A 13,283-nucleotide genomic window follows, 5' to 3' on the forward strand; every position below is an offset into this window, starting at 1 on the left:
ATTCTTCAGCAGCATCGCTGTCAGTAGGGTCAGTGCGAAGTTACATAGTTCACGAGATGTCACTGAAGAAGTTGTGCTTCCTGCAGAGCAAAACCGCTCCCTTCACGGCTCAGAGAAGTGCTGGGTCTCACCCTGTTGTGCTTTGCCTCCTCTTGCTTGTCCCATGTGTGGAGGTGCAAAGTCTTGCTGTTGCAGGGGCTTTGTGTAAAATTACTCCACCACCCAGTTGGTGGAAACTGGGGAGCTGTGCAGGTCTTGCCTAAAATCACTTGACAGAGATAAAGTTGCCAGGAAATAGAGCCTGGTGGTAAATGCTACCCCCTTCAGTAGCTGGCAAGAGTACCTTGTCCGTAGCCGCGTCACACACTGCTATTGCTAAATACTGCCCGTGGCGTTTGGCAGCTGTTCCTCGGCAGCCCCGGGCCCGTAGGTGTGCAGCCGCTGGCACACCGCTGTGAGTCAGAGCAGGGAGCTGACACCTCCTCCTGGGATCAGGCCTGTTCTACTCTGCAAACATATTGCCTAATAAGAAAGAAAAAAACCATGTGTTTTCCTTTTTGCGTGAGTTCATATTGTAATGCCTTACTTGGATCTACATTTGTCTCAACAGATCCTAAGGAATTTTAGCTCTGTTCACATGTCAGGAGTGGAATTAAAAAACATGGGGCAGCAAATCCTGGGCAGTTACCCTGTGCATTTTCACTTGGCTGAGGATGTGGATGAGAGAGGAGGATACGAACGCCCGACGTACCTTGATAACCTGGCTATCCACCACTGCTTCTCTAGGTGTGTTGCCATACATGGAACTCATGGCCTTCTGGTAGGAGACATATTTTATTAGTACCAAGTTAATTTCTTTGCTTAGGCACTGCTAAACAGTAGCAGCCATTTGTGATACAAAGAGAAATCAGAATATTGAAACAAGGCATTTTTTCCCCAAGAAATGTCCTGACTTGTCAACTTCATTTGACCCGTATTCAGGTTAGGACTGTTGCTTTGGTAGTGCAGCTCTTTGAAATGAATTTCAGGTTCCTAATTAATATTATTAATGGTGTGATCAGACATAGTGAAAATTTTGCCATGGTTATTCTGGACAGTTTGTGATAATAGGAACTTTCATTTAAAATGAAAGCAATGGACCTTTACTTTACAAAGGGGATAAAAAAGACAGGGGTTGTTCAAGTCAGGGCAGTGTGAAATATATCCAAAAATATTCACATGACAAAGGGAATGAAATATGAGAGGGACAGACCCAAACGGCCGCTTCAGTGCCAGAAAAGGCCTCAGGAACTTGGCTTTGACCTACGTCTTCACAAGGGTATTGTGGAGAGGAACTTAAAAAAACCCACAAAAAAGCCATACGTGTCCCAGCTGGAAGATACAGATTCCTGCTCCAGTCCCGACACGTCCAGTTGCTGTGTGCTCTGCAGGACCCTGAACGGTGTTCTGGTGTCCGTGGGCATTTCCTCATTCACCTGATGTGTGCTCAGGCAGAGACACTCCCTGAACTACCCATGACCTCCCGTGTTTTTCCTGACAATTTTTTCTCAACCCTGGACATAAAGCTGGGTAAGACATGACATAGATGCACACTGGTGGGACCCTTGTGTGAAAGGGTCCCCCCAAAAGGATGCATTCACGAAAATGTGATGCTGGATTTGTACAACTGGGAGCACTTTTCATGTATCCTAAACTGGATTTGCATTGTCCAGATCACTCAAAATATTGATTGCCTTCTCATATATATGATGTGCTCTGGCTGTAGAGCCTGCTTTTGCGTACAGAGCCCTTAGGTGGCAGGAGACTTGCCCAGTATGTGTGGGTATGGTTTAACTTGCTCTCTCTTCTCGTCAGTATTAAGTCTCTGGAATTGAAGGAACCTGCCTGGGATGAAAAATTAAGCCTTGTGTTAATAAGGTTCTGAGAAGAATGGTGTATGCTCTTGCTCTTCATCAGAAGTGAGGTTGTCAAGGGTTTATCTGGATGCATGGGATGCAATAGTTGTGAAATCAAGAATCCAAGTGTGAGATCCAGCACCCTTGCATCTGACTGCTGAGGGCTTTGAGTCCATGAATCAGTGAACAGATTTTATAGCAAAGGTTAAATATGTGATTCTGTGGAAGAATTGTGTGGTTTCAATACAGTCATTAAGATAAAGAGTAATTAAAATGTAATAAAAAGCCTTGCTTTAAAATAAATTAAAATATGCAGTTCCAGAGAAGAGCATGCATATCAGAGCAAGGCAGTTAAATAACATAGATATGTACCCATTTTAGCATCAGATTATGAAACTTCAGCCCTTGAGGCAGAATAAACCAGATAGGTGATTTTTCCCCCTCCTGTTTTGAGGGTTTAGAGGATGTAATTGTAGAAGTACGTTGCCGGAGTGCTGTGGTTTGTGCTTTGCTGTGTACCGGCCATGTGGTGCTGTCTGCGAGACCCTTCTCCCATCTGCTGCTCCCGTGTGCCAGGCTTGTGCTGCTTTGCAAGCCGGCGGCAGCGGCGCACACCGCCTGGCTTGCTCGCCGTGGCTGGGAAGCAGGCTGCGACATGCCTCTCGCTGCCCTGGCACGCGTCAGGCGTACACAGACTACCGTAGTCTTTCGTGTCTAACGTGTCGGTGCATAAAGGTCACTCATATTGTGTTGCTGAACTATATATAATTCAGTGTTTAGAGGCATCTTAATCATTTGGCGTTGGACACACCAGCGGGGCTGTAGCCTGCGGACGGTGTTTCATGCTGACATGTACAGTAATGTGCTACTATGCTACAGTTATATGTCAGAGTGCCGCAGGCGGGCTCTCATTTCCAAGCTTTTAGTTTCTATCTGTGATATGCCAGAACTGATCAGTTATCGGGGTTTTGATTTAATGGCATGGGCCCTTATCTTTCAGTGCAAATGTCTTTAAGTTATGTTATTTCTGGTTAGGGGAGTGATCAATATAGTTTCAGGTATGTGAGTTTTCAGGGCTGCCATGCGATTCTGAAGCTGTGACTAATCATATTAATTAAAGCTAAAATCTGGTTTCGGATACAAGGCTGGTTTTTAATGCAGCTGTCTGAAGCACAGATTAGCCAAACTTCAACTAAACTCAGAAGAATGAAACTCTACAATTGAAATGCTGTTTAAAACAGCGAGCGGTTTGTTGTTACAGTTTCTTTCCAAAAACAGTCTTCCATGGCCTCCTCAGCGCAGCTTCTGCCCATCGTTTGGAAGGGTAGAAGTAGCCAGGCTTTGTTCTTAGCAGGTTGGCAAGGACACTTGCATTTTTATCTAAATCCGTTTCCTGCCTGTATTTCCAAGGCTCAGCCGGCAGGGACACGTTCAGCGTCGCTGCATGTAGGTTCTGTTCCCCTCCTTGCAGCTCACACCGAGCTGCTGCACCTGCGTGCGGGGTCTCGGTGGATTTCCAAAGCTGTGTCAGTTAGGAGCGGGGTACCTGGTTGTGTTGTGCCTTATTTTTAACTCTCTCTTGAACACCTCATTAGGGCAGAAACAAGAGCAGCAGATGACAAGTTTGAGGGGTGACTGCCAGGAAAACAATGAAATCCAGTAGAGATATACCTATGGGGACTATAGCGTTTGTGACTCCAGATATTATGTACAGTTGCAGCCCATTAAAGGGAAATCACAGGATATGAGTCTGAAACGGATTTAGTTCAACTATCCCTCTGTATACAGAAATCACCAAGTACGTTAATATTAGTTAATCTTGCAGTCTTACACAGACATAACTCTGACGTCAACAGGAATTTTTTATGCCTGAAGAGTGAATAAATATGCTGACAGGGATCATTTGAGTACAAGTTAAGGTTTCAGTAAGATTTAGTAACAAATAGCTGGCATTTTAACTAGTCTGATTTAATATTTACATTTAAAAGAAGGATTTCTGAATTTAGCTTCGTAAGACTGTACATCAAAGGAGGCTTGTGCTAAGTCCTCTTGGTCAAATTAGGGTTTAATGCAATATCCCTGTGCATGTCAGTTAATATTAAATAGATTGAAACAGTAAAATACCATCTCTGCCCAAGTTGATCATTACAGGAATGAAGTGGCCCTGCACCTTCTGAGAGTGGAGGAGAAAGAACAGAAACCTCGTTAATAAATTACTTCACATGGTGCATTTTAAAGAATTTCTTATTTTATTTTGGAAGTGTTGCAGTCATGAAAATTTCTGGATTAACATTCTAACTTGTTGGTTTATCATGCGAGGCACACTTATCTTTAAGTGTGATATTTACTTGGTGACACTGAATGACACTGAATCAAATATTCTCTCTTAGAGCTGAGGGCAGTTTTAAATCCAGTATTTTGCAATTTTCCTTTAATTATGCATGTGATCTTCCTCAGAGTAATTTTAATAGCAGTTTCGCTGTATAGGAAGATCAGTCCACAGTTATGCAAACTGCACGTAGTTCGAGTTGGCTCCAGGACTGATGCCTCCAGAGGCACCGCTCGCTGTGCAGAGGGGTGGCAAAACCACTCCGTGAGGATTTCGGGAATTTATTGATAAGCAAAGCACATCAGTTATAGTTCCCACTGCTGTTAGCATTGCGATCTACGGCCTGTATACTTTTTTCCAGGTAAAAGACACCATTGGCTATGACACTCTGGGGCACTGTTTCTTCCTTGAGGACGGGACGGAGCAACGCAATACATTTTATCACAACTTGGGCCTCCTGACGAGGTCGGGGACAATCTTGCCTTCAGATCGCAATGAAGCTATGTGCCTTGCCATCCGCAGCCACGTCTATGGGAATTACGTTCCTGTGCCGAGCACCGACTGCATGTAAGTGCTCCGGGAGCTGTGGTCAGGTTTTGCACTTACGTTGTGCTTTATAGCTGGGTCCCAAAGAATGCTGTGGTGAAACTTCGAAAGTTTTGATATTAAATGAAAAATCGTAGCTTTTTCTACAATTTCTCATTTTAAAATAATTTAGCTGCTTGACCATCTTTTGCTTGTGAAGAGATCTGTTAACACCTGCATGAATCCTACACAAGCAGTATTTGCTGCTGGTTATTCCTGTCCCTGTTTCCTGAGAATCATAAATATGTTAGAGCACTTTGCTCGTTTCTAAACCCTTTTCAATTCTTTTTAAGTAGGATGTTGAAGGCTCCGTGAAATCTGTCTGATAAATGCAAGTTGCTTCAGCCCTGGTATAGGCAGGCAAAAATATCCCTTACTACAAAGGGAGTTCTTGCCGTTTTTCACCAGGGCTGAATTGGGGCTGGAGCATCTAGAGTAAATTGGTCAATAGTACATGAGTGCGTGAATACATCAGGAGATTTAATGAGAATGCAGAGATTAGCATAAACTACAGCGAGCATCATTTAACAATAAACGATATCCCGGTATAGCTGACCAAAGTTAGGTTCTATTTTGGAGACTGATGAGCTGTAACATGGGTGCTCGGGAACCCAGGTATTGGTCTGGCTGGTGTTTGCAAGCAAGAGCACAGTTTAGCCAAGGAAATTTGTATTTTCATGTTTTCTGGAAAAGGATGCCATGGCCAAACTCTACTTATTTTAATTTGTGTAAATAATCCAACTGAATTACAATTATTGTTGCTGAAATGCTAAGGTTGCTTGTATGATTAATACAAATTTATTTTGCACCTATTTAGTGGTTCTGTTAATCCAAAGGAGTGTGGATTCTTGATTGTGTAATAGTTAAGGTGGATAAAAAATGATTGAGATTTTCTGCTTAGAATGATCAAATTAATTGGTACGGTCATGAGAAAAGGTTTACAGTGTTTTTACATGTGGTCTTTATTACTGCAAAAGACATTATCAAATGCAGTAAGATAACAGATGACAATATTTTCATAGCTATATTGGACTTCTGTTTGTGCCACTGCTGATCTTCACTCTGAAGCAAAAACTCCTTATTTGAACAGATGTCAAAATAATATCTTCTTCATCTCCTGCTTAGCAAGCCATTTGTTGCTTGCAAGGACATTTGTTTTGTTTTCCATGTAGAAGCTTCATAAATCCATAGAGAATTCCCTAACTCCTGCCATTGGCCCTGAAGTTCCAAAAAACAAACCAGAATTTCACTTTTCAGACATTTTCCAAAGCTGCTTAACTTAAAAAAAAAAAAAAAAAAAAAAAGACTTTGGGTTTCCTTAAGCTGCATTTAACAGAGCATGGATTTCGTGTTAACGGTCTCATATAATTTACAATAGTTTCAGCATGCGGCTCCATAAATGAACATGTTTGACATTACTAGATGGTTTCCTTTCCTTAAAGAGTATCATTAAAAGGTTGTGTGGAGTTTTAAAGTCAATAGGAGAGTTGTGGCTCAAGTCTAGTGCAGTGCTATGAAAATGTATTCCTTCCCTTTTGGTAACTGCTTAGGATCATTTTGATTTGGATTTTTCAGGGCTGTCAGCACATTCTGGATTGCAAATCCAAACAACAACTTAATAGAGAATGCAGCAGCTGGTGCTCAGGTAAAATCGTTCAACGGCAAGAGCTATGCTTTGCCTCCAGTTCCCATATATTCTACTCTTATTGATGTCATTAGCGTGAGGGCAATGAATTTTTAGTAAGCCATCATAAAATTTGCATATGTATTTCTGCAACCTTTGTCTCTGTTAAGAACAAGTATTTGCCTACAGTTGTCACACTGGTTTCTCTCACAGCTGTGGCTGGAAATGGTGTGTGATATCTCTTAGCAAATGTTGATTTTTATTAGTAGTTAATAGTTAAATGCCCAATAAAATTTTATATTTGAATATATAAATATATACTCTCTCCTTGTTATAATCTCTGATGTTTACCCAAAGCATGTTTGTGTTTAATGTGCCTGTATAGAGAAGGCTATGTTTTCCAATAAACCACCTGAACTTCACCCACAATATATGCATTTTTAAAACCCACGTGTGTGTGCCCCAGGGGCCCACTGTCCATACCAAAGATAAGTTGGGAGGTGTAAGAGCATGGGCCGGTGTGTGTCCCCTGGGACGTGCACTTGTTTGGCAGGCTCAGGTTAGAAATCTGGCCAGCACAGTGGGAAACCCTAAGTCCCCAGGATAACTGTATCATTAATTGTAGTGTCCCATTTCTCAGACCTCTCTTTGTCTTTTAGGATGTCGGGATATGGTACATCTTCCACCGGGTTCCAACTGGACAGTCTGAGGGGCAATATCCAGAGGGACAGGCTGAACATACCCCCTTGGGAGTGTTTTACAACAACAGAGTCCACTCCAATTTCAAGGCAAGTGGATGATTTTTGTATGTTACTATCAATAAAATAGTATGGTATAGGGCTGACCATGTGTGGTGCTCTGAAATCAGATGATCATGGGTGTCTTACATTTTGATAGTGGTCTTTTAACACCATATCAAGAGACAATCAACTTTTGGGGATGATGTTCTTTCTAGTGATCAAAGAGGGAGCTGAGCAGAATGGGGCTCCCATTTCAGGTGCTTGAGCTGGGTGCCTGTGTTAGAGGGGATGTGCCCAGGCCATAGGTACACCTACTACTAAGTGAGATTTAAGGAATGACAGGCAGGACACCGACACTGCTGTTGGCCCCAGTGGTGGAAGGATATAGGGGGATGAGCAAAAGTAATTTGTGCCAAGGCCTGCTCATCACCTTTGAAAAATGAGACCAAAAATTCAAGGGTAATTAAAGAAAAACACTTTCTCTAAAATACACTGTTGACATGAAAACGTAACCTGTAAGCTGTAAAAAGCATTTTTAACTTATTTCTCAGGATTCTAGATTGCAATCAGTGCTGTTCTCTGTGCCTTGTATATTTTACATCTTGGTCCGTGACAGCTGCTGCTCTAGCCCAAAGTCTTTAACTTAGCTACAGCGGCTCATCTTCTCTTCTGACTGTCGGGGGACTCTTCACTCTTTATTTGAAGCCTTACTTCTTAACAACACTCTTTTTCCAAAAAGTTGTCAAGAGCTTGGCAGAGTCCCTTACGGCTTTCTGCGAGGGAGAGAGCGAGCGGGAGTGCAGTGCCTTGCTTTGGGTCAGAAGGCAGCCCAAGATGCTGATGCATGACGCACGGCAGGGCAGGCTCTCTCCTGACTTCAGCGTGCTACGTCCTGTGCTGATGTCGTGCTGAGCCGTGCCAAGTGACCACGAAAGGGAAGAGAAAGCCCAGGCTGCAGGCGCTGGCTGTGCCTGCACGCGCTGGCTGCCCACGTTCATTGATAAAAATCTGGGATCTCTGGTCTCTCTTGGGCGGTCTGTTAATATAATTGGAGTCGTGTGCATTTTCAGGCTGGTTTGTTTATTGGAAAAGGAGTAAAGACAACGAGAGCCAGCGCTGAAGATCCCAGAGAGTATCTCACTGTCGATAATGCCAGGTAAGCACATGCTGTATGGCTAAGTGTTTTGGATAGTTGTAGTGCTGCTTGGCTTCTGCATTGTATTTAGCAGATCGTTAATGCCTCATTATGGCTGGAGCTTCCGAAAAAAACACACAAGCTATCTCTGATGTGCAGAGGCAAATACTTCATAGCTATGCACTGAATTGTTTGTGTTATTGCTGACCAAAAATGATACACGTGCACTTGGGGTTATGAGGACTGAGCAGTGAAGCACGTCAAAGGGGATCCAGATCCCATTATTTCCTTAGTGGGTTTGTAAACTCCAACATTTCTTATTAATTGCTTAAAAGAACTTACATCTGACAGATGATGTAAGACACTGCTGAGACTGGTCCAGGATTAATGAGGAAAATAAAGTAGCCTCAAAGCTTTTTGTCAGCTGCTTTAAAATCTCTGAGCTTCCTTTCGCAGAGTGGAAGCAGGGAAATTAAGGCCATTTTCTCACTCGCTGCAGCCCTATGGGTCTGTGTGCGGAGGACGTGGCAGGAATCAGCCACTGCTTCTGGTCAAGCCTTGGCTTTTTTCCTCCTCCATCACACCCTCTCAATGCTCCCGTATGGCTGAAAGGAAAGGGCGACTTTGCCTCCCTTTGTGAGACTTCCCTCCCCGGGCCACCCCCTCGGGCACTGAGATGCCACGTCCCTCGGGACGTCAGCTGGAAGAAGTCGGAGGTGAGGGTAGACTCGGAAAAAGCAATGGTGATTTTCTTCCAAACGGCACAAGTCTACCATTAACAGCCGGTGTGGCAAGAAATAGCCTGAAAGTAATTGAGAAGCGCCCGATTTCCAGGGCGAATTCTTTTTTCGTATGACAGCTTCTCTTTCAGCAGAGACAGAGGCAAATGGAGGTCTGGTCTGTACATGCAAGGAAAGCAGCGCCAATTACTCCGTTATCTTTGCTGAATGAGATTCTTGAAAGTGCCTAATTCATTTCGTAGCATCAATCCAGGGATTCTCAATGGGCCTTCTAAGGACAATTACAAAAGGACCCAAGTGACTTGGGAAAAATGTTTTCTATGCCTCTAAATCACACGGAATCAAATTAAGGAGTAACCGTGGGCCCACTGAAGTCTAACAAGAAATCTCCTGTTGATTTCACTGGGGCCAGAATTTCACTCCTATGAATGCTTCTTGTTTTCTGCTTTGTACCAAAGCACAGAGATGAAATCAGGCTGATAGCCTGACTCTGATCCAGGGCATATCACCTCTTTAGGCCCATCATACTGATATTTGGAAGCCAAACGAGGTCTGCCAGGCACAACCTCCTCTGTCTGAGGTTGGTTCCTATGTCTCCTGTGCCACGTTAACTAAGCTCCTTGCTTCAGGTTTCGCCCACATCAAGATGCTGATCCTGAAAAGCCGCGAGTTCCTGCTGTGATTGATGGTCTTATTGCTTTTAAAAATAATGACCATGGGGCCTGGGCCAGGGGCGGCGACATTATTTTCCGCAACTCGGGGTAGGTTACTGTAATTACGTGTTATATCATTCCCCTCGCAGCAGACATAAATAGGTCTGTAGGCCAAATTCACTGCAGACATTCCTCCTCATTTACACCGTTGTGTTTCTTCTGTCCCAGGTTTTCAGACAATGGAATTGGACTCACTCTGGCAAGGTAATTTCTTAAAATCGACCTTCTTCCAGTTTTTCCCCCAATGTAAGAGGCTCAAGAATGGAAGCTGAGACACTGCTCTGGTGATTCCTGTAAGACACGAAAAAACCTCACATTTCCCTCCCAGACCACATCAAGTCTTCCCTGCACAGCCGTTAATACAAGGGGCAATTTAGCCTTTCATTCTCTTTGCCTCAGCATGTCTGGGGAATACATCATAATTGCTGAATATTTCCTTTTGGACGGTAGGTCCTGAACCAGTAGACTAAACATCTGGCTCTGCGTTCGGGGAGACTTTTCTTCTGCTCTAGCCTGGTGGAGCAGCATCACCCATAGCTCGTGTGCTGCCGGGGCAGGGTGGCTGGGATGGTCCCACGTGGTGGCACAGCAGGTCTCCTGCCTCCTCCGCTGGTGTCTACCCTGCTCCTGCTGCTCTCGTCTTCACCCCTCTTGCAAAAGACCTACAAAAATAAACCATGTCCAAAGCTCACTGCAGGCAATGAGAATCAGTGAAGCTCTCGCTTTAGGGATGTAGGTAAAAATTTATAAAGCAATTCAGTATAGAGCAATTTTTTTTATATATATATATATATAGGGTAGAGCTAGTTTTACCCAGATGAAGTTACTTGTATTACTGATGCCAGAGCACTAGGCTACCTCTGCACTAACTTGCTGGTTTCTAAAGAGATTTTAAAGCAGGCTGTTATATCGGTGGATGCGCTTTTTCCTAAACTAAGAAAGAAATTCTACTGTGTCTGTGGTGTAATTAAAAGTGTTAATTAATTGGTTGTGGTGTGTTGCATAGTTACCTGGTGTTTCTTTGCCTGCTTGTAGTGATGGGACTTTCCCGACAGACGAAGGCTCCAGCCTGGAGGTTACACGCTCCATTTTTGTTGGAGAAAGCAGCAACTTTGGCTCGCAGGGAGGCCAAAACAGCTACTGGGGAAAAGGGGCAAATGGAGAATACAGAACACTGCCCAGAAACAAGTGAGTTATTCTTCTGCCATTTCTTCTTGGCATTAGCATAAGCTAGAAGAAAAGCCTCAGGAATGACTGTGACTACCAACGAGTAATTTATACCGGGTGTTTAAATTATTGTACAGGCCAGAAATAATAAGCATCTGAATAAACTCACTCTTCAGGCCAACAGCTTGAAAGCATTCTTGACTGAATGTGTTTGATTTAATTTTCTGCTTAATTTATTAGTCACTGGAGAATGGATTAGAGAATCTGAAAGATACCAAATGGCTTTTGTGTAGTACTTCAGCAGCACAGCGCCAAGCTGACGGCATGGCTCCTGTCCACCGTGCCACCGTCCCTCCTGCCAGCGTAGCTGGGCAAACATGGCTGGTTTGACAAAGGAGAAACCATTTTTCATTATTGCATCTTATTTCTCTTTCAATAGCTGTATGTTATTTTCTATTTTGATAGCAGCACAGCCTCCTGTCTAGCAACTGTGGTGCCTACCCACATCCCCATAGCAAGGTGTGCTTCCCCGAGCCTAAATTCTACCCTAATGTATGTTTTTGGTGATGCTCACCAATCATTAATCCCTCTACGAGGAATATAAAATTAAGGAATAAGCAGCACTCAGCAGACATGCCATGCACACAGCCCTGACTATACGTGTCTCAACCATAAGTGACAGAGGGATGGGATCTGTGTAGGACAGCAAGAATAATCAGAGCTATCCTCAGTTATTATCGGTGGTGTTATTTTAATTGCAATTGCAAAAAAGCTCCTTTGCAATTCAAACAAGCTCTAATCATCTGTGATATTGTTAAGCAATGTACTCTTGGAAAGGAGTATGCCAAAACGTCTGATATCTGTCCTTTCATTACGCCATAGTGCAAAATGGGATGTGGGGTTGTACCAGACCCAACTCCTGGGATTACAGCTCTGGAAATTGAAGATTTGGTCAAGAAACACTCTTTGTGCCTGGTGTTTCCAATTGGCAAAGTGTTTCTGGATCTCTGGAGCCAACCAGTAAGAAAAAACATCAGGGCTGGGGGCGGAATCTGGGCCTCGGTGACCCCCAGGCTGGAGAGAGTCTGTGTGCCCATGTGATGTCCGCTTTGTGGCTTTCCTGTCTCAGCAACTCTTTCTGGACTCGGTAGGCATTGACCTACCCTTCCATGCCACTACTAGCCTGCTTCATTACTGTCTGCAAGGCTGATGCAGGCCACCCTTTAATCAAACACAACCAGGGCCAAGCAAAACTTGGCACCTTCTCAAAACAAACCATGGAAGGGGCAGGTCCTTACCTGTGACTCTAGAGGTGTCTTCTTCAACGCTGATGTCTTGACAACATGTCCATGGACTGATACTGCAGAAATCGCTTTTCTGTATGAGATGCTGTGGGCTGGGTCCTAAGGATCTCGTGTGAAGTGGTTTGTATGGAGAGGAGAAGCTGTGCTGCACCACTTGGTATTTGCTTCCAAGGAGACACTGTTGCCTCCAGGGAGCCTGACTGATATCATTTTTTCAATCATGCTGATGTTTTCCTGAGAAACCCGTCTACCCTGGAACAGGGGACCTGATGGCAATGTGCCACACAGCTCTTTGGGTCTTCCTCGTGGTGATATGCCCTTGGGTGGCTGGGGACAAGGGTTTTAAACTGCTTTACCCCAGCTTACAAGACTTAGGCAAGCTGTATGAGTCATTTTTTTTTGGCCCTCGAGCCTTATCCTGTAGAGGATGTTCAGGAGAGTTTCATTGTTCATTAACTGTGTGATGAACCTCCAGATCCCAGTTTTGGGAAGGGAAAGGTGGTTTAGCTACTTGTTAATATCTTTCTGTGTCTGCAGGAGAAAACTCAGAGTTTGCCCAAGCTTTTAACACAGGATTGTGTTTGTTTTAAAATCTCACAGGACGTTCCCTATTCGTGGATTCCAGATTTATGATGGGCCTGTCAGGATGGCAAAATGCACTTTCAAGAAGTTCACCCCAACTGTTGACAGATACTCAAGTGCCATCGGGTTCTTCATGAAAAACTCCTGGCAGATAAGCCCCCAGAATAATGTGTCACAGATCCTGATGGAGAAAAGCGTGAGTAAGAAAAGCAGGAATGCATGCTGCTACATGTGCAAGTTTTTGAAGTTTTTAGAAGCGGTGAGAGATTTATCCTAGAGCTGGAATTTCCAGGCAGTGGTGCATGTTACATTGGTGCATACCATTGATTCATTCTGCTTTTTTTTTTTTTTAATGAAGTTTATTTATAAGCCAGTAAAATAAAATGCCTGGGCAGCCATACATTAAAAAATCTGCATTAGAGGAAGATTTCACCTTGTAACCAGAAAATCCAGAAGATCACTCTTAGCT

At 43.7% G+C, this 13,283-nt stretch overlaps 2 protein-coding genes across 2 annotated transcripts in view; both read left to right on the forward strand.

Moving 5' to 3' along the window:
- The window catches only part of LOC142086660 (cell surface hyaluronidase CEMIP2-like), a 56,760-nt gene that overhangs the window by 10,303 nt on the left and 33,174 nt on the right, over nucleotides 1-13,283 (forward strand). The window contains exons 9-17 of the mRNA XM_075159934.1: nucleotides 611-820; nucleotides 4,586-4,791; nucleotides 6,385-6,454; nucleotides 7,093-7,221; nucleotides 8,244-8,329; nucleotides 9,678-9,809; nucleotides 9,930-9,965; nucleotides 10,797-10,949; nucleotides 12,833-13,010. Coding sequence (XP_075016035.1) covers nucleotides 611-820; nucleotides 4,586-4,791; nucleotides 6,385-6,454; nucleotides 7,093-7,221; nucleotides 8,244-8,329; nucleotides 9,678-9,809; nucleotides 9,930-9,965; nucleotides 10,797-10,949; nucleotides 12,833-13,010 — 1,200 coding nt within the window. The remainder of the gene's footprint in view (nucleotides 1-610; nucleotides 821-4,585; nucleotides 4,792-6,384; nucleotides 6,455-7,092; nucleotides 7,222-8,243; nucleotides 8,330-9,677; nucleotides 9,810-9,929; nucleotides 9,966-10,796; nucleotides 10,950-12,832; nucleotides 13,011-13,283) is intronic.
- CEMIP (cell migration inducing hyaluronidase 1) overlaps nucleotides 1-13,283 on the forward strand; it is a 113,834-nt gene that overhangs the window by 3,546 nt on the left and 97,005 nt on the right. The window lies entirely within an intron of this gene.

Source organism: Calonectris borealis, chromosome 11, assembly GCF_964195595.1.
Source record: "Calonectris borealis chromosome 11, bCalBor7.hap1.2, whole genome shotgun sequence".
Taxonomy (NCBI): Eukaryota; Metazoa; Chordata; class Aves; order Procellariiformes; family Procellariidae; genus Calonectris; species Calonectris borealis.